Genomic DNA, 18,076 nt, shown 5'->3' with positions numbered 1-18,076 from the left:
GAAAGGAGATTACAGATGTTACTGTTGGATATAATACATCTTTTCTTTTTATGGTTGCAGGCATAATGATTATAAAGTGGTTTCTCCTGCTTTGCGGGCTGTTGGAAACATTGTCACAGGAGATGATATTCAGACACAGGTATGAATTAATGGTAACTTTTCTTCCTTCCCAAATAGCACATTGAAACCTACCACCCCCCCACCCCCCCACCCCCCCCATGAATATATTTCTATTACAGTATTTAACTCCCTATTAGTGGGGAGAATTGATACTTTGTTTCATTAATGTTTATTAAATGTTAGCTTGGCTGCTACTTTCAATACCTTCACTACTTGTATCTCTGTCTTGATCTACTGCTTATAGCAGTCTTGGGTTCCTGAGGAGCCTGGTGGGCTCCTTGGGGTCACAAAGAATCAGATACAACTGAGCAACTGGCCACACACACAATAGTGCAGCTTATCCTTTTGGTTAGATTTATTTCTCACTACTTCTACTTGAAGGGATTCCTATAAGCATCAGAAGTTTCCAGTAGCATCCTTTCTGTCAGCTTCATCTCCTCTTCCCTAGTAGCTTCCTCCATTCTGTAAATGGTAAGTTTCCTAAGTGAGGAGGATCTTCCCTCCCCGTTCTTAATGTGATCCTCTAGTCCACTCAACTTTTATATGAAGATACGTCACTCACTTCTAGCTATTTTTTATTCTTGATCCCTCAGATGCATTGGCATCATCTTTAAAATTATCTTCCTAGGCTTCTGTGATGTTGAAGTATTTCGGGTCTCCTGCTTCATTGACCATTTGTTTTTCTTGAGCAAGCTCCTTTACCTCTTCTTTTTTCTTTATGGGATTATCCTCTGTAGGGGATTAGGTTTCTGCTGTAGCTGTTTCTTAACCAGCTCTGACTTTCAGCAAGACATTTAATGTCTTTACTTTTCTATTCTATAAAATTAAAGAGACTTTGTTGTCAATTGTCTTCCAGCTCTTAATATTTACTTTAAAATGATTCTGTCCACAGAGGAACTGTTGTTTTTCCTGGTATATCTGGCCCTCTGCTTATTTACATTCCTGTTTTGGTGAATGACCCCAGCGGTCACCCAAGCCAAAAACCTGACATTAGTTTGGTTACTGCCTTTCTTCTACCTTTCTTATCAGTCACTAATGATGGTCGTCTATGCTCATTCCTTGCAGTGCTTAGTTCACACATTTCTTACTGTACTATTCCCATGTCACCAGAAGGATGCTTGTAACATGCAAATTTGATCGTGTCATTCTCTTAAAGTCTTTTTATAGCCCCTGATTGTTCTTGGATAGTGTTCTAAGATCCTTTAAAGTCTGGCACCTGTATAATGAAATGCTATGCAACAGAATGAAGAACCTATTAAGCGTGTTTTAATACATAGAATGTTTTTCAGGTTCTTTTGTTCAAAAAGGAAAACAAGGCACAGAATAGTGTGTAGCAAACATTACTATTTGTGTAAGAAGGAGAGGAGAGGAGGAAAAAACAATAGATATGTGTGTTTGTAATTGCATAAAATTTCTCAGGAAGCACACACAGGAAACTAATAACATTGGTTGTCTCTGGGTAGCTGGGGTATAGGAATGGAAAAGAAGCTTAAAACTATATAGTCCTTTTTATTTTCTGAATTTTAAAACCATATTAGTGTATTTGCTATTGAAAAAAAGTTTGTCTACCCCTTCGCATGTCATGCTCTATGCTTTTGCCCTGTTTATTCCTATGTGTAATAGCTGGGACACACCTGGGTTCTGAGATTTAACACAGAGCTTGCTTCCCTTGGCGTGGAATATATGTCTCCATCCCCCATCCCTGCTCTGACCAGTTCCTTACACAAACTCGCACTCTGCCACTAATGTCTTGTCATTCTTCAAGTCTTACTTTTAATTTTCTTTGAGAAGCTAACTCTTAAATTAGGTGCTCCCTCCTTTGTTTCATCCGTCATAGCACTTACCACTGTATGATAACTGTCTGCTAGATTATAAGCTTATAGAGGTGGAACTGTGTCAATCTTGTTCACTTTTGTTCTTCTATAATTGTCCCAGGCACAGTGTGTAGAGACTCAAAAAATATTTACCTAATAAATGAAGTTCTGAATCTATATATAGTTCTGATCTCTTTCAAGTTCCAGTAACATGTTTCCAGTACGTGTCTCACTTTATCTTCTCACCCACAAAGTGAGTTCCAAGTTTTGATTTTTCCCACTTCAATTAATGGTATGATTTATTCCCCCACTCTTGAAACTTTGCAGTCATGTTTGCTGTCTTCATCTCTCATTACTTTTTTTGATAGCAAGTCAGCAGGTCTTATGGGTTCTTAGCGTTTTTATTGAATTTTGGCTGTGCTGGGTCTTTGTTGCTTGGTGTGGTCTTTCCCTAGTTGCAGCACACAGGGGCTGCTCTTCATTTTGGTGTGAGGGCTTCTCATTGGAGTGGTTTCTCTTGTTGTGGAGCACGGGCTCTAGGTGTGCAGGCTTCAGTAGTTGTGACATACAGGCTCAGTAGGTTGTGGCTCATGGAGCCTAGAACATGCAGGCTTCAGTGATTGCAGCATGCAGGCTCTAGAGCCTGGGCTCAATAGTTGTGCACAGCCTTTGTGGCATATGGAATCTTCCTAACCAGGAATCAAACTCATATCCCCTGCATTATTGGCAGGCAGACTCTTACCCACTGCGCCACCAGGCAAGTCCCTTCATTGTTTCTAGGTCCACACCTGATTACCTTAGTTTGGGCCCTGTTTTCTCACATACAGGGGTTGTTGCTGTAACCTACCGTATTTATCCTCCTGCTCTCCCCGGCATTTACCCCTCTCGGTGTCTTCTTCCTGCTACTGCTGCTGCTAAGTCACTTCAATCGTGTCCGACTCTCTGCGACCCCATAGACGGCAGTCCACCAGGCTCCCCCGTCCCTGGGATTCTCCAGGCAAGAACGCTGGAGTGGGGTGCCATTGCCTTCTCCAGTATTCTTCCTAATAAAACTGCTTAAACTTTTCTAAAATAACTTCACATTTTTTTACTCCTAGAAACATTGAGCTTTAATGCCTGTGAGATAAAGAACCTTGAAAGACTTAGGAATTTGCACTGCAGTGTTTTAGTTGCATTCTTCTTTCTAGCCTCCTGTTAATTTTTTTGGGTACAGAACCTTTCCTTAAGTTTCACTCATGTTTTCTTTTTTTTCTTACTACTCCTTCTCAAGGAATTCTTTAACTTCTGACATGCTTATTTTCCACACGACATATTCAGCATTTAACAGATTGCTTTGTGACTTTTTTATACTGTTATTTGGAATGACTGTACTTGTTAAACTACAAGTTTTGTTACTTTTTGAGTTAATAGGCAAAAATTGGCTTCATTTTAATTTTCATTTCTTTGTGAGGTAATTTGCTATTAAAATTGTAGTTTCTCTTATCAGTTTACATGCTAAAGACAGCAACCTTTTCTGTTGCAAATGCTTTTTCACATTGCTGTCCATTTTAATTTTCATGAATTTTTTGACATACACAAGTTTTTGTTTGGTAAAATTTTGATTTTTCCCCTATAATTTCTTCTACTGTTTTTAATGCTTATAAAGTCCTTCACTGTCCTCCAAACCAGCTGTTAACTGGCTAATTTATATTAATATTTTCTTCTGCTTTATGGTTTTTTATATTTACTCTTTAAATAGGTTGCAAATTTATTTTAGTAACTGTTTGGGGTTAAGAATTGATTTAAAATTTTTTTTCAACTAGTTACCCCTTATTTTAGTTGTCCTTGTTGTTCAGTCTGTCACTTGAGTCATGTGCAACTCTTTGCGACCCCATGAATTACATACAGCACACCAGGCTTCTCTGTCCTTTACTATCTCCCTGAGTTTGCTCAAACTCACGTCCATTGAGTCAGTGATGCCATCCAACCATCTCATCCTCTTTCATCCTCTTCTCCTCTTGCCCTCAGTCTTTCCCAGCATCAGTGTCTTTTCCAGTGAGTCAGCTCTTCACATCAGGTGGCCAAAGTATTAGAGCTTCACCTTTAGCATCAGACTTTTCAGTGGATATTCAGGACTGATTCCCTTTAGGATTGACTGGTTTCATCTTCTTGCAGTCCAAGGGACTCTCAAGTCTTCTCCAACATCAGTTTCAAAGTGTCAGTTCTTTGGTGCTTAGCCTTCTTTATGGTCTACCTCTCACATCCATACATGACGACTGGAAAAACTGTGGCTTTGACTATATGGACCTTTGTCAGCAAAGTGATATCTCTGGTTTTAAATACGCTGTCTAGGTTTGTCATAGCTATTCGTCCAGGGAGCACATGTCTTTTAATTTTGTGGCTGCAGTCACCGTCCGCATTGATTTTGGAACCCAAGTAAATGAAATCTGACAATTTCCACATTTTCCCCATCTATTTACTGTGAAGTGATAGGACCAGATGTCATAATCTTAGGTTTTTGAATATTGGGTTTTAAGCCAGTTTTTTCACTCTCCTCTTTGATCTTCATCAAGAGGTTCTTTAGTTCTTCTTCACTAGAACCATCTATTAAAAAAGACTACTAGTCAGTTAATCCTTTCTTGAAGAAAAAGGTATATATACTTAATTCTTGATAAATACTTGCATTTGTTTCTAGACTAGATATGCTGTTCTATTCTTTAGAGCCTTCCCTTGTGGCTCAACTGGTAAAGAATCCACCTACAGTGTGGGAGATGTGGGTTCGATCCCTGGGTTGGGAAGATCCCCTAGAGAAGGGAAAGGCTACCTACTTCAGTATTCTGGCCTAGAGAATTCCATGGACTGTATAGTCCGTGGGGTCGCAAAGAGTTGGACAGGACTGAACAACTTTCACTTTCACTTTTCTCTTCTTTAATGATTGATTCTTGAGCCTGTCACATATTATTTTAATCATTATAACTTTATGATTTTAGTTTCCGGTAGAGTAGATTTCCTTGTTCGCTTTTATTTGTCTTACTTTCTTCACCTTTGTAAGCTGTTTAATAGCTGGGGGCATGTATTTTCAATCTTTGTATCCTGTAAAGCACCTGGTATTCTTAACTAAGTATGTATTGATTTCTGAGACCACTTACTAATTTCTGGTCACTTACTGGAAAGATATTTTAATATTCTATAAGGCATAGTAAAGTGAATAAGGCACATTGTTTAGTGGTTGTGAGTATATATAATGAAATTGCTTTGATAATCTTAGAAATGAATTCTTACTAGCAGTGAATACTTTTTTACATATATAAAGTTAAGTCTAAAATTTCAAGGAGAGATTATTATTATTTTTTGCCTGTATTTTCCTAAAATAAAGTATGTGAATTAGAGATTTACTTCTGTTTGGATCAGTACAATAAGTAACCTTTTCAAACTTTACCTTTAGGTAATTTTGAATTGCTCAGCTTTGCAGAGTTTGTTGCATTTGCTGAGTAGCCCAAAGGAGTCTATCAAAAAGGAGGCATGTTGGACAATATCTAATATCACAGCTGGAAATAGGGCACAGATCCAGGTAATCTCATATCACCCATCTTTATTCTATATTTTTATTATTTGAGGGTTTTTCAGTCAGCATTTAAAGTGTATGTGTGTGTGTGTATATATTTTTTTCCTTATTGCCTTGGACACCACTAATTTCCAGTGCTGTCTTACGTAGTCTACACCTTGGTTTTTTATTGCATTATAGAGGTTAAGTCTTTTGAAACTTACACTCAGGCTTTGGCTTTTTCTCTTTGCCTTAAATATTTGAAAATTTGCCAAGATCTGAGACGTAGTATCTTGTATTTTCAAAATGTTTTGATGGACTTTATGCTAAGTAGACTGGCTTTTTACTCTTGCCAAGTAAAACATTTATTTATTTTTTAATGGACTTGTGTTAGATTGCTTCAGTTTTTCATGACTCTTTGGGGACCTAGTTTTCTCTAAATGGTTATCTGCCCTTGATTTTTGTTCTTGTATTAGTGGGAGAGTGACCCAGCTGAGAGACAGTGGGCCAGATGTTTCAGGATAGACCACGAGAAAGGCTGAAACAACAAGGTAGAACAGATATACCATAGACTTTGAGCTGAGTAGAATTGTAGAGGTCATCTAATCCAACATTCTTGATTAAAGATGAAACTGAGGCTCAGAGAAATAAAATGGTTTGCTCACAGATACCTTCAGTAAATGACAGAACCAAGATGAAGCATCGTTCCACTAAACTTAATTGATTTCCTTCAGTGGTGTAATAGAGTTCTTGACCAGGAAAACATTGTTAGTCATCCCCCAGAAGGCTGTCAGGGGCTGAGATTTATAGCTATAGCAATTTATAGCATGTTTTCAGCTGTAGTTTGTTGTCTGCTACCATCAAGCTCTCATGTAGAATTCCTCAGATTTTTGATACAGGAAATGATAACCCATTTTAGGTTCTTGAACTGAGGAGAAACATGAAGAAAGCAATTTGAGGAAGACTACTTTAGTATATGAGAGGGACTAAATAAAAGTACTCTGTCTAACTAAGGGCTATTCTGGTAATCTGGGTAGGAGGTTGTGGCTTGGAGTAAAATAGTGGCAGTGCTAAAGGAAAAGATGAATTGAGAATGTAAGGGAGACTTGGTGACTGATTGAATTTAGAATGAATAAATAAATACAGAACAGCCTTTGTGAACTAGAGAGGTTTGAAAAAAGACCTGATAGAGCAGATGATATGTTTAAGGTGGATAGCAGATATAAACTAAGCTCTCAGCCACCTTGGACTGCGATTCCAGTGAGAAATGGGGACTGGAGCTGCAGAACACACATGTGAGAGTGGATGCTATGAAAGAAAGGAGAATGGCAGAGGAACAGAGAATTGAACCTTTAAAATTTGTTATTGTGAATGGAATAAGAGAGAACAATAAAAGAGAAAAGAACCCATGTAGAATAGAAAAGTAGGAGATTACAGGGTCACAAACTCCAGGGAATATGTTAGTGTAACTAAGTGTAGCCAAAAAGTTTGGGATAATGAGGAGTTAACTCCTTCTGGTAATCTTCAACAGGGGAAGGGCGACATTAGTAAAGCTAGCTGAAAAGTTATAAGTAGCATCATGAATATTTTTGTATCTCTTGTAATTTCCTTGTCTTCAATTTTTTTTCTTTAATTTCAGACTGTGATAGATGCCAACATTTTCCCAGCCCTCATTAGTATATTACAGACTGCTGAGTTTCGGACAAGGAAAGAAGCTGCCTGGGCCATCACAAATGCAACTTCTGGAGGATCAGCTGAACAGATCAAGTAAGTACTAGCCAAGTTGTGTCTTATAAAGAAAATCATTCTGTCTCCCAGTTGAGAATGCCCAACTCTGACCTCTTGGAAGATTGTTATTAGTTTCATAATTAGACTCAAGTGTATATTTGATATCTTAATATTTTGCCCATTCTTTTTTGCTAAAGATAATTCTGGGATGTGAGAAGGAAGGCATAGTTGAGGTTTGAGGCCGTCGAAATACTTAAAGGGGGTGGCTTGAGCCTTCTCTGAAAGCTGCATAATCAAAAACATTGTGGGTAGTCCGGTAGGTTACTTGTAGAATTCTTAAGAGTCCAACTTTAATAGCTAACTTGCTATTTCTTATTTAGATGTCTTAATAATAGAAATGCACAGACTTGAAAGAGAAGTATGAAAGTGCCAAATTTAGTAGAGGCAAGTCTCCTAAAGTACTATTATTCAGTAAAGGGAGAGATCTATATTAGATTGAGACTTAAATGGCCCCTAGAGCAGCAACTTACAACCTTAATGGCTACACAGTGCATAAATATGGATAGGAATCAATTCCTCAAAAGAATAACATATAATCAAATGCTTAATTATGGATATATCTTGCCGTAATATACTTTGGGGAATTCAAATGAGGAGAAGATGGTTACCAATGAGTGTTAAACCATTCACCTTTTCTATATATGTAACATGGGGGAAACATAGCTACTTCTGATATTGTTTCTTTGTGAATTAAACGTAGGTGCTCAGCCAGTGCTGACTTTTAGTGCTGAGTTTGGAATTTCAACATGAGAAGGTAAAGTAGTCCTAAGATTTCAGAAATTGATCAGCTACAGAAAATCAGAAGTATATGCCTGAAATAATACAGTTTAAATAGATTAACACATGCAGTAGCCATTTCAGTAAAGTTCATCATGTATAGGAGATACTGCAACTGGTCTTCAGAACGTATTTGTATGAGATTGGGTCTTTTTTAATCTTCAAAATTCTGGTTTGGAATACTATGATTTTTAAATGTCACCACCAGATGGCGGTAAAATGAAGTAATATAGAAGTTTATTAGAACAGTTGATGGGGTTTCCCGGGTGGCGCTCATGATAAAGAACCTGGCTGCCAGTGCAGGAGACGTAAGAGACACGGGTTCAACGCTGGGTCGGGAGGATCCCCTGAAGGAGGACACAGCAACCCACTCCAGTATTCTTGCCTGGAGAATCCCAGGGATGGAGGAGCCTGGCGGGCTACAGTCATGGGGTCGCACAGAATTGGACATGACTGAAGCAACTTAACATACACACATGCAGAACAGTTGACAGTCAAGTTTTATGTTCAGATTCAGATTTATAATTATTGTCACTATATATTATACCAGTATGTTTTCTTAATTGACATGTATATATTTTAAAGACATTTAAAAAATACTATGGTATCCATCAGGAAGTATTCAGGGTGTTTTGCTCTGTTAGGAATGGAATGGCTCCTATCCCTTTTTAAAATTCAGCATAGCTATTTGTAATAATGAAGTTAATTATCAATCTCCTAGCCATTTTTTCTTAATTAAAGAGTTATATTGAAAGTTATTATGAAAATATTAGTCTAAATTATAGAAAATAAACTGACTTTATTACTGATAAAAGACATCTATGTGGCTTTTGGTTATTCTTGTTGAGAAGATAAGATTTAGATGCAAGGACCAGTTATGAATAACTTGGGAAGTTTTCATAATTTTAGGTTAAATATAATCAAATGCTAATACATACTACAGTTCTTAAAACTGAAGGATAAATAATGTTGCCTGGAGTTAAAGTTTCATAAAAGAGATGAAACTTGCCATTTGAGTAGAGATTTGGTAGTTTTGGAGGAGAGAATATCATGAAGGAATGTGCACAGTAAATGTTATTGGAAGAGGCAAATCAATCTCTCTATAGGGGATGAGGAATTTAATGATAGATAGACTTTGAAAACTGGATGAAGGCATTAATCTTGGCTATTGGGAAGACTTTGGAGTGTCTTTAATATTAAAAGTGATACGAAGAAGACAGTGTTTTGAGGAGAGGAAAGAGAACAGTTAAGGTGCCATTGTAGTATTAATAGTTTAGTACATAGTGATGGCCAAAATTACGGTAATAGCTGTAAGGACTTGGACTTCCCTCGCAGTCAGTGGTTAAGACTCCACTGCTTCCACTGCAGGGCATATAGGTTTGATCCCTAGTGGAAACTAAAGATCCTGCATGCTGTGTGAGCAAAATATATGTATAATAGCTGTAGCAGTGAGGTACGGGTCTAAATATGGGAAAGAAAGCTATAGGATTTGGTAACAGATCAAAAAGGAAATGAAAGAGCCAAAGACTGAAGAAAAAAGTGCCGCTTTTGATAAAAATGAGGACACAGAAGAAGCAAAATCCTGTCTTAAGAGAGATGGTTTAAGACACAGTGAGTTTGTTGCTCATCAGAAATTTTCTTAACGAAAGCCTTTCCTGACACAAAGCCACCTAGCATCAGTGATTGCTTTATCCGAGTGTTTGAAATACACCATTCGTTGGAGCGAGTTCCAGACTTGAACCATGCTTTTCTCAAAGTGGTATGACTTTCCATCTCCTAACAGCCCAGTTCCCCTGGTCCTCTGTTTTGATGAAGGTTACTTCGGAGAAACTTGTATCAATAGTGAAACACCACTATGGTCTCCAAAGATGAGTGATTGCAGCAGAAAATAGCACCTTAAATTCCTCTGATCTTGTAAGGAGGTATAATTTAAATGGCTAGAATTGGGAACCCAGAGCTCATTGAATGAACTGTGCCAGAATACAAGAAGTACTAGTACCATGTTTTTGCAGATAAAATCTGCTCACATCTTCAAAACTCTGAATTTACTTATTAGCACATTTTTTGGTAGTTTTAAAATAGTTTTAGTCAGTATTTATTCATTTAATTATATACAAGTTCTAGAAGCTTTTTATAACTTAAAATTTGTTTTTAATCCTGAATCAAGTTTTCAGTACACTTCTGCTGCTGCTGCTGCTGCTAAGTCGCTTCAGTCATGTCCGACTCTGTGCAACCCCATAGATGGCAGCCCACCAGGCTCCCCCGTCCCTGGGATTCTCCAGGCAAGAACACTGGAGTGGGTTGCTATTTCCTTCTCCAGTGCATGAAAGTGAAAATGAAAGTGAAATCGCTCAGTCCTGTCCAACTCTTAGCAACCCCATGGACTGTAGCCCACCAGGCTCCTTGGTCCATGGGGTTTTCCAGGCAAGAGTACTGGAGTGGGGTGCCATTGCCTCCTCCGGTTTTCATAATAAAACATTTTACAACCAGATAGTATTATAAAAGTAATGAGGTTTTAAAAGAAAATATAAGGATTAGAGGTCACTGAACCAAGATTTCTAGTGGGGAGAGGAGATCACATAAAACGTAGACCAGGATCAAGCTTGAGGACAATTTGGAGATTCTGAACAAGTCTCTGAAATAGCCAATTGCTGTTGCCTGTATAGGCCAATGGAGTTTAAGTGCAGATATGTAAGTCATCTGTTTAAGTAACTACTTTTAAAATTTTGCTGGCGTTTATTGACAGACTTAGTGTGGTTCCCAGATTTTTCTACTTGAGGAAACTAAGACACAGATTATATAACTTGTCCAAAGTCATCCTGCTTATATGTAGCACATTTCTGGATACTTCTTATTTTTCTTTATGCTTTTCTATGATTTTCAAATTTGCAGCAACTAATCTAAGGAGGCTTTTTTTTTTTTTTTAAAGAGAAACAATGAGAATTATATAGATATGTTGAAGGAATGGTTAACAGGTTTTAGTGACTAAAAACTGTGCTGTAAAGGAAGGGGAAATGGTCAGAAGTGGCTTTTGGCCTATGTAGTCTGTATTTGAGTGACCTAGCCTGTCAAAGGACATATCATCTAAATTATCAGTAAATATTTAAATAAAATTATGCATGATACTATTAAAGTCATTGCATAGTAAATAATAAAGCTAAATATGATATAAACTTTAAAAAATTAAGGCTTTTAAAAGAAGAGAAAAATTGAGATGATAGTAAAAGTTCCTGTATACTTTGTAAATTTCTTCTAGTAAAAGCTTGCTTTAGTATGGTTACATTTTTACAGTAGAACCAGTACTGATACATTATTAGCTTAAATTCATATTTTATATTGAGGATTATTTGTGTTGTACAATTACAGATTTTGATGAATGTTTCCACTATTGCTGCATCACTCACTGCTCCAGAAGTCCCCTCTTCCTCACTTGTTCATCACTACACCCTTACCCCACCCCTCAAATCCCTGGCAACCACTATTCTTTTTGTTGCCTTTATAAAAGTTTTATATTTTCCAGAATGTCATGTATTTAGAATCATGCAGTATGGAGTCTTTTCAGACTAATTTCTTTCATTTAGCAATATGCATTTAAGGTTCCTTCACATCTTTTCATAGCTTGATAGCTCATTTAATTTTTATCACTGAATCCCTGGTAGCTCAGTGGTAAAAAAATCCACCTGCCAATGCAGGAGACATGGGTTTGATCCCTAGGTGGGGAAGATCCCCTGGAGAAGGAAATGGCAACCGACTCCAGTATTCTTGCCTGGGAAATCCCATGGACAGAGGAGCCTGGTGGCCTATAGTCCTTGGAGTTGCAAAAGAGTTGAACACAACTTGGTGATTATATAAGAACAGTATTCCATTGTCTAGATAATTATAGTTTATTCATTTACCTGAGTTAGGAATAAAACTCCTATAGATATTCTTGTACAGGTTTTTGTGTGGACATAAATTTTCATCGTAATTGGGTAACTATCTGGGGAGTGTGATTGCTGGGTCATATGGAAAGCTTTCTTAAAAAAAAAACAAACTGCCAAGCTGTTTTTCACTGTGGTTATCTTATTTTCTATTCCCACCAGCAAAAAATGAGATGTTGTCTCAAGCAAAAAAAAAAAAAAAGAATGTTGTTTCTCCACATTTTTGTCAGCCTTTGATATTATCAGTGTTTTGGATTTTATCCATTTTAACAGATGTGTGGGGTCATCAGTTTTGATTTGCAGCCTCCCAATGACACATGTTGAGTGTCTTTTCATGTTTATTTGCTATCAGTGTCTCTTGGACTGTTTTGGACAAGGTGTAGGTTGTATGGTTGAATGAGTGCCTACTTTTATTTCTTCAGTGAATTTTAGGATTTCCCTCCCACCAAAAGTTTTATGAAATTAAAAGCTTTGTTTGACTAAATTGTTCTATCAATTTAGGTACCTCGTAGAACTGGGCTGTATCAAGCCACTCTGTGATCTCCTCACAGTCATGGACTCTAAGATCGTACAGGTTGCCCTAAATGGCTTGGAAAATATCCTGAGGCTTGGAGAACAAGAAGCCAAAAGGAATGGCACTGGCATTAATCCTTACTGTGCTTTGATTGAAGAAGCTTATGGTAAGCGAGATTAATAGATGTCCTGAAATTATTTTTTTTCCTCCGTGCTTTTCTGGCCTGTTCACACCTGTCATTAGCAAACTCATACAAAAAATTTCTCCTATAAATATTTAGTATGCAGGATGGGAAAACAGATGCATTGTAGATGTGAAGAGAAGCAAGTATCCTAAGTTTAGCCCTTTTTACATTGGACTGTTAGGATCTTCTGTTCCCTGATGCTGCCCGCCATTATGATACTTTTGTATTCTTACTAGTACATCTCAACCTCAAGAGCACCCATATCTACTGTAGACAACGCCCCATTCCACTTCTTTTCTAAGATTTTAGACTTCTGATTTTGCATTGCATTTCCCAGTTCTGTGCTCCTAACTGTAAAGATTTCTAGTTTCATTAGAAACAGTCGAGTCACTATCTGCCTTTTGGTTTCCTCATTCTTCCAATCTCAGTTCTAACTGTACCTTTAATCATTGGTTTACCATTGTACTTGATAACTTTTACATTCCCTAAGTGATTTTCATGTATAGCCACTATTGAAAACCACTACTCTAAGGTGTGTTTATTCCTAAGATTGGAATTAGGGGTCATAGGGGACAGGCATCTTCAGATTTATCAGATAATGCAGAATTGTTTTCTAAAATGACTTTAGCAGTTTACCACTTTGTAAAAGGCTTGATTATAAAAACTATATTCCTGCATAGTGTAAGAAGTTTTGAAATGTATAAAAAGACAAATGTTCCTTTATCCAGATATTTTGCTGTAGAAATCTTGTTAATTTTTGCATGTGTGTGTGTATATATATATATGGTTTTTAATATGTATATGTTTTTTTTTCTGAACACTGTTAACATTTATTTCCAGTATTGCTGTAGCCATTAGATTGCTTATAAGCTATAGGTAAAAGAAAGCCTAGCTCAGATGTACTTAAACTTAGTAAAGGGAGTATGTGTTGGCTAGTTGTCCTGGTTGGATTTCTTCCTTAAAGCAATGTAAATTGATTCTGGCTGATTGATTTATGGATGTTACACCTTTGTTGAAATGATACTGGTTAGCTCAGAGCCTGGATAGATAGAACCAGAGCTAAGAATAAACTTAGGCCACAGACACAGTCCAGTGGGAAAACTTCTGCTACTGGCCTTAGGCACAGGATGATGTGACTGTTACAGAAATTGCTGCTTCTGGGGACTGGCTGTTGCTTGCACACACATTTAAGATGTCAGTTTGCAATACTTCTGTTCATTTGTAACTGGAGGAATATTTTCTGTGTTGCAAAATGCTTATGAGAAGTAAGTAGAGAATCTTCCTTTACATCAGAGAAACAAACATGGCAAAATACAGTTTTATTAAAATTTCTAACAGATTTTTAAAAAATTCTTCATTTTAGGCCTGGATAAAATTGAATTCTTACAGAGTCATGAAAACCAAGAGATCTACCAGAAGGCCTTTGATCTTATTGAGCATTACTTTGGGACGGAGGATGAGGACAGCAGCATCGCACCCCAGGTTGACCTCAGCCAGCAGCAGTACATCTTCCAGCAGTGTGAGGCACCTATGGAAGGTTTCCAGCTTTGAAGCAATCTCTGCTTTCATGTCCCTGTGTCAGACCAGGCTACCCAGTCAAGTCCTCTTGTGGAGCCCACAGTCCTCATGGAGCTAACTTCTCAAATGTTTTCCATAATACTGTTTGCGCTCATTTGCTTGCCTTGCGCACCTGCTCTCTTACACACATCTGGAAAACCTTTGGCTCTCTGTGGTGGAATACCCTTCTAATAAAAGGGTAATAACCAGAACGGCCCACTCTGTTATGGAAAACCCTAGGCTTTCGAGATCCGCACTTACATATTATAGAGTCATGGGAATATGCACATGTTAATGTGGCTCCCTTTTTTTGTGGGGGGGAAAAAGAGGACTCCTCATTCCCTTTAATGTGGGAAAAATACTGACATTAAAAGATGAGACTAAATCTTTACCTTGAATTTCACACAACTACTTGCAACAAGGGAGATGTTTAGACCTGTTGTGTACTTCAGAGTACTTTTCATGAGTTCTTCCACAGTGAACCCTTGGATTAACTGGTGGCTTTTTCTAGCCAAATTTGCATTAATCCTTAGTGAGATTGGATGGTTTTCTTTCCTCTATTGATGCCATTCTCCACAGATAGTAAACCATCCGCTCCCTCACCTTCAGCCTTCAGTGAATGTGCTTCTAGTTGTCAGGAATGCTGAAGAATTAACACTTTGACTCTTAAATGTGATACTGGTTTGAAGATTCCCTTAGAGCAGAAAGGAGAGGGGCACATATTAAGTTGTATGGCTATTGCTTCTCTTTGGTCTTACATGTCTTAGGGTTTGGAAGTGGTACAGTTCTAATACTGGTATGAAGATTTAGAATCCTTAGTGATCAAAACCATATCCTGTAATTCAATAAAAAAGTTAAAAACAGGAAAAAAAAAAAACCCTCTGATTTCCCCAAACTTAACCAGTGTGACTAGGGCTGTTTCTGCATTAAAACAAATGTTTCAGGCTTTGTGGTCCTGATCAAGGTCCTCATTAAATTGGAGTTCACCCTAGGTGCTGTTCCCTTCTGTGACTGGCAAATAACATATGCTTCTAAAGGCTACTTAGGGATTTTTTTTTTCTTAGTTAGGTGCAGCTGGATTCTAGTGTATTCATGCTGCGCATAAGTAGCATCCTTATTTTCAGTGACCATCTTCTGGACAGACCTGTTTAACCCAAATAAGGGCAGTGATCTTTTTCTTATGACCTCATTGTTCCCTAATCATTTCATCTCCTACTAGTGCTGCCCAGTCAAGTCCCTTCCATAAAATAAAGTTTCTACCTTCTGGCTCATTTAATGACTACGACCTCTACCTACAAATGGCGCTTCCAGTACTGTCTTCAGTGATCCACATTTGTGCTCGGACTGGAATGAGAAAAATAAGCTTAATTGCCAAGAGAACTGCAACTGAGTTCAGTACGATTTCTTGGTGCTAGTTGGCCATCTTGACTCAATGTTGGGACATTATCAGAGAAGATTTTTTGTTGATGTGCTGTTCAAAATGAATTCTGAAGGAAAGTTGCTCAGTTCTTTTTAAGAGAATATCCTTTTAAACCTAGAATTCATTATAACCCCAAAGTGTAACTATTTGAAAGTTCCCCTGACAAGCTGTTATATCTCTGGTAAATCCTGCTGAACATTAGGGATATTCAGAGCTTTCATACCTCATCATGTTGTTTAAACCACCAACTTATGTGATCTGATTTAAACTTTAATAAGAAATCCACTTCATTCAAAATAGAAAGATACAAAGACAAAGAACATTTATCAGCCAAGTGTGTGACGCATTCTTCGCATCTAGTCTGTAGCTGTGTCTGTGCTCTGGAATGGATACCGTCTGCTGATGTCTGTTATTGATGGAGCAGCCACTGCAAAACTAGTCAACTCCTTCTATAACTCTTACTTTTTCTAGTGCTGCTTTGTGCTGAAAGAACATTTTAGTTTACTGCACTTGACCTGTAAAAGACTTTCTTTGTAATTTTAGGGACAAATTAGGTGGTTAATTTAAAGAAAAACTTTCAATGTTGCCTTTACATCACATATATAACTTCTTTCAGAAGGGTAATAGAAGCACTGAATGATAGTAAAACTCTTGTTTTTAGCTTTGACATTTTTTGTGGCTGAGTTTTTTTTTACTTGTAAATTACTGGTAACATCATTTCTCTAGGATGTTTTAAATCATGTCCCTTCTATTGGATAATTTTAAAAATTTCAGCTTGTTTTGATAAATCAATTTGAATGGAAAAAATATAAAATGAAGTTTCCCCTAATTAGCAAGCAAAGCATACACTGGGAGTTTTTGTTAGCAACTGCAGGTGTCTCAATGAATGAAGTAAAACAAAATCCATTTAACTAATATAGTCTATTGTCTGTCTGAAAAAAGAGGAATTTATCTTGCTCCTGTCCTAGAAGTTCATGAGCCATGAGATAGCTAATTTTTTCTTGCAGTAAGTTTTTAAAATATAAAGGTTGGAATTGATTAAAAATTAAATCCCATCATAACTGTTGGAACTGATAAAGCAGCCTTTTTAGTAACAGAAGGACATTTTAGAAGGTAGCTGTTAAAAGTCCTGTTTTTAGTTCTCTACCTGGCAGACTGTTAATTTACTTTCACTGAGATGTTAGTCATTACAAATGCATGCTAATTTCAACACAGGAAAACTCTTCTGTAGTTTTATATACCGCTCTGGGGGAAAGTGGCTTGATTTTCCTTTCTCCTTTATTATTTCCTCTAAACTTTCAAAGTGTATTCTTTGAAATGAGAACTTTAGTTGGGGGGGTGGGGTGGGAAGCATTGATAACATTTGGGATGTAAAGACACTTTGTATCTGAAGGATCAGCAGGTAGATATGTGTTAGACTGAAAGACACCTAGAAAGGTAAAGGTGATAGGTATGAAGAATGTGAGATTTAGGAGACACAGTTCTCCATGGAACACTTTATGTTGTCACTAAGTAATTAGAACCTTTTTACACTTTGTCAGCTGTACTGTTGAAAATTCTGTTGCCCTAGGATTGTACCTTCCATCTGCCAGAAAAAGCTGAATGAACTCTGGGTTGTTTTTCATCATTATTGTCACAGATATAAACTTTTGACAGTTACCCCATAATAAATCTGAATTATCCCAGATTGTTGCTGATTTTGCATAAGAAAAAATATGTTGTATATTTTATTAAGCAGACTTTGTCAGCTATCCTCTGTTGTACATGGCCACCCACGGGCAACTATGAATTTACTTTTCCAGTGCTAAATAAATATTTCAGTTATTTAACCCCCCCCCAATTTGAGGTTGCATTATGAAAGTTTTCCTCAGCTTAAAGAATTTTTCATTTTGTGAACATTTTAATATCAAGAGGCAAGTCATTATAGCTGTTTAAGGGCTTGGGACTTTCTGCCTATATTGGAAATTGTGATGTCTAAGAGTGATTTTCAGTAAAGAGGGGATCCACTTTTAGGAAGAAGTATTATTTGCTTTTCATACTTACTACGTTCTACCTCTTACATTCCAAAATTTGCTCAGACAGGTGTACCTATTGTGGAAGTCTCATCTGAATTTTTTGCCATCTGAAGCTGTTAGCTCCAGCTGTTAGCTTCTGTTAGCACCATTTTTCTTCTGTTATGAGGTAAGCAGAGTAAATATATATGTCTACCCAGCTGAGAAATATTTGTGGCTACCTTTTTCTATCATCAGAAGTTAAAAACTTTATATATGTGTGTGTGTGTTTTTAAAGTAATGAAGACCAGATGTGGCACTACTAGTCCAGTGAGTCTGCTCTCATTTGGATAGTATTCTGTAACGTGCTTTATTGTCAGGAAAAGGTAGTAACAGTGGGTACCGGAGCATCATAAAGGTGTGATAAAACAAATACTTCTGTATGCTGACTTTTAAAATAGCAGATTG

General features: G+C 37.3%; 1 protein-coding gene across 2 annotated transcripts in view; it reads left to right on the top strand.

Moving 5' to 3' along the window:
- The window catches only part of KPNA1 (karyopherin subunit alpha 1), a 68,507-nt gene extending 51,655 nt beyond the window's left edge, over window positions 1-16,852 (top strand). For both annotated transcript variants that reach the window (XM_068986591.1, XM_068986598.1), the window contains 5 exons: window positions 61-139; window positions 5,359-5,484; window positions 7,097-7,224; window positions 12,444-12,622; window positions 14,004-16,852. In XM_068986591.1, coding sequence (XP_068842692.1) covers window positions 61-139; window positions 5,359-5,484; window positions 7,097-7,224; window positions 12,444-12,622; window positions 14,004-14,191 — 700 coding nt within the window. In that variant the 3' untranslated portion in view covers window positions 14,192-16,852. The remainder of the gene's footprint in view (window positions 1-60; window positions 140-5,358; window positions 5,485-7,096; window positions 7,225-12,443; window positions 12,623-14,003) is intronic.
- The last annotated feature ends 1,224 nt before the right edge of the window (window positions 16,853-18,076 follow it).

This window comes from Capricornis sumatraensis, chromosome 1 (assembly GCF_032405125.1).
Source record: "Capricornis sumatraensis isolate serow.1 chromosome 1, serow.2, whole genome shotgun sequence".
Taxonomy (NCBI): Eukaryota; Metazoa; Chordata; class Mammalia; order Artiodactyla; family Bovidae; genus Capricornis; species Capricornis sumatraensis.
Note: the sequence above shows the minus strand (reverse complement) of the source record. Positions and strands in the feature narration are given on the sequence as shown.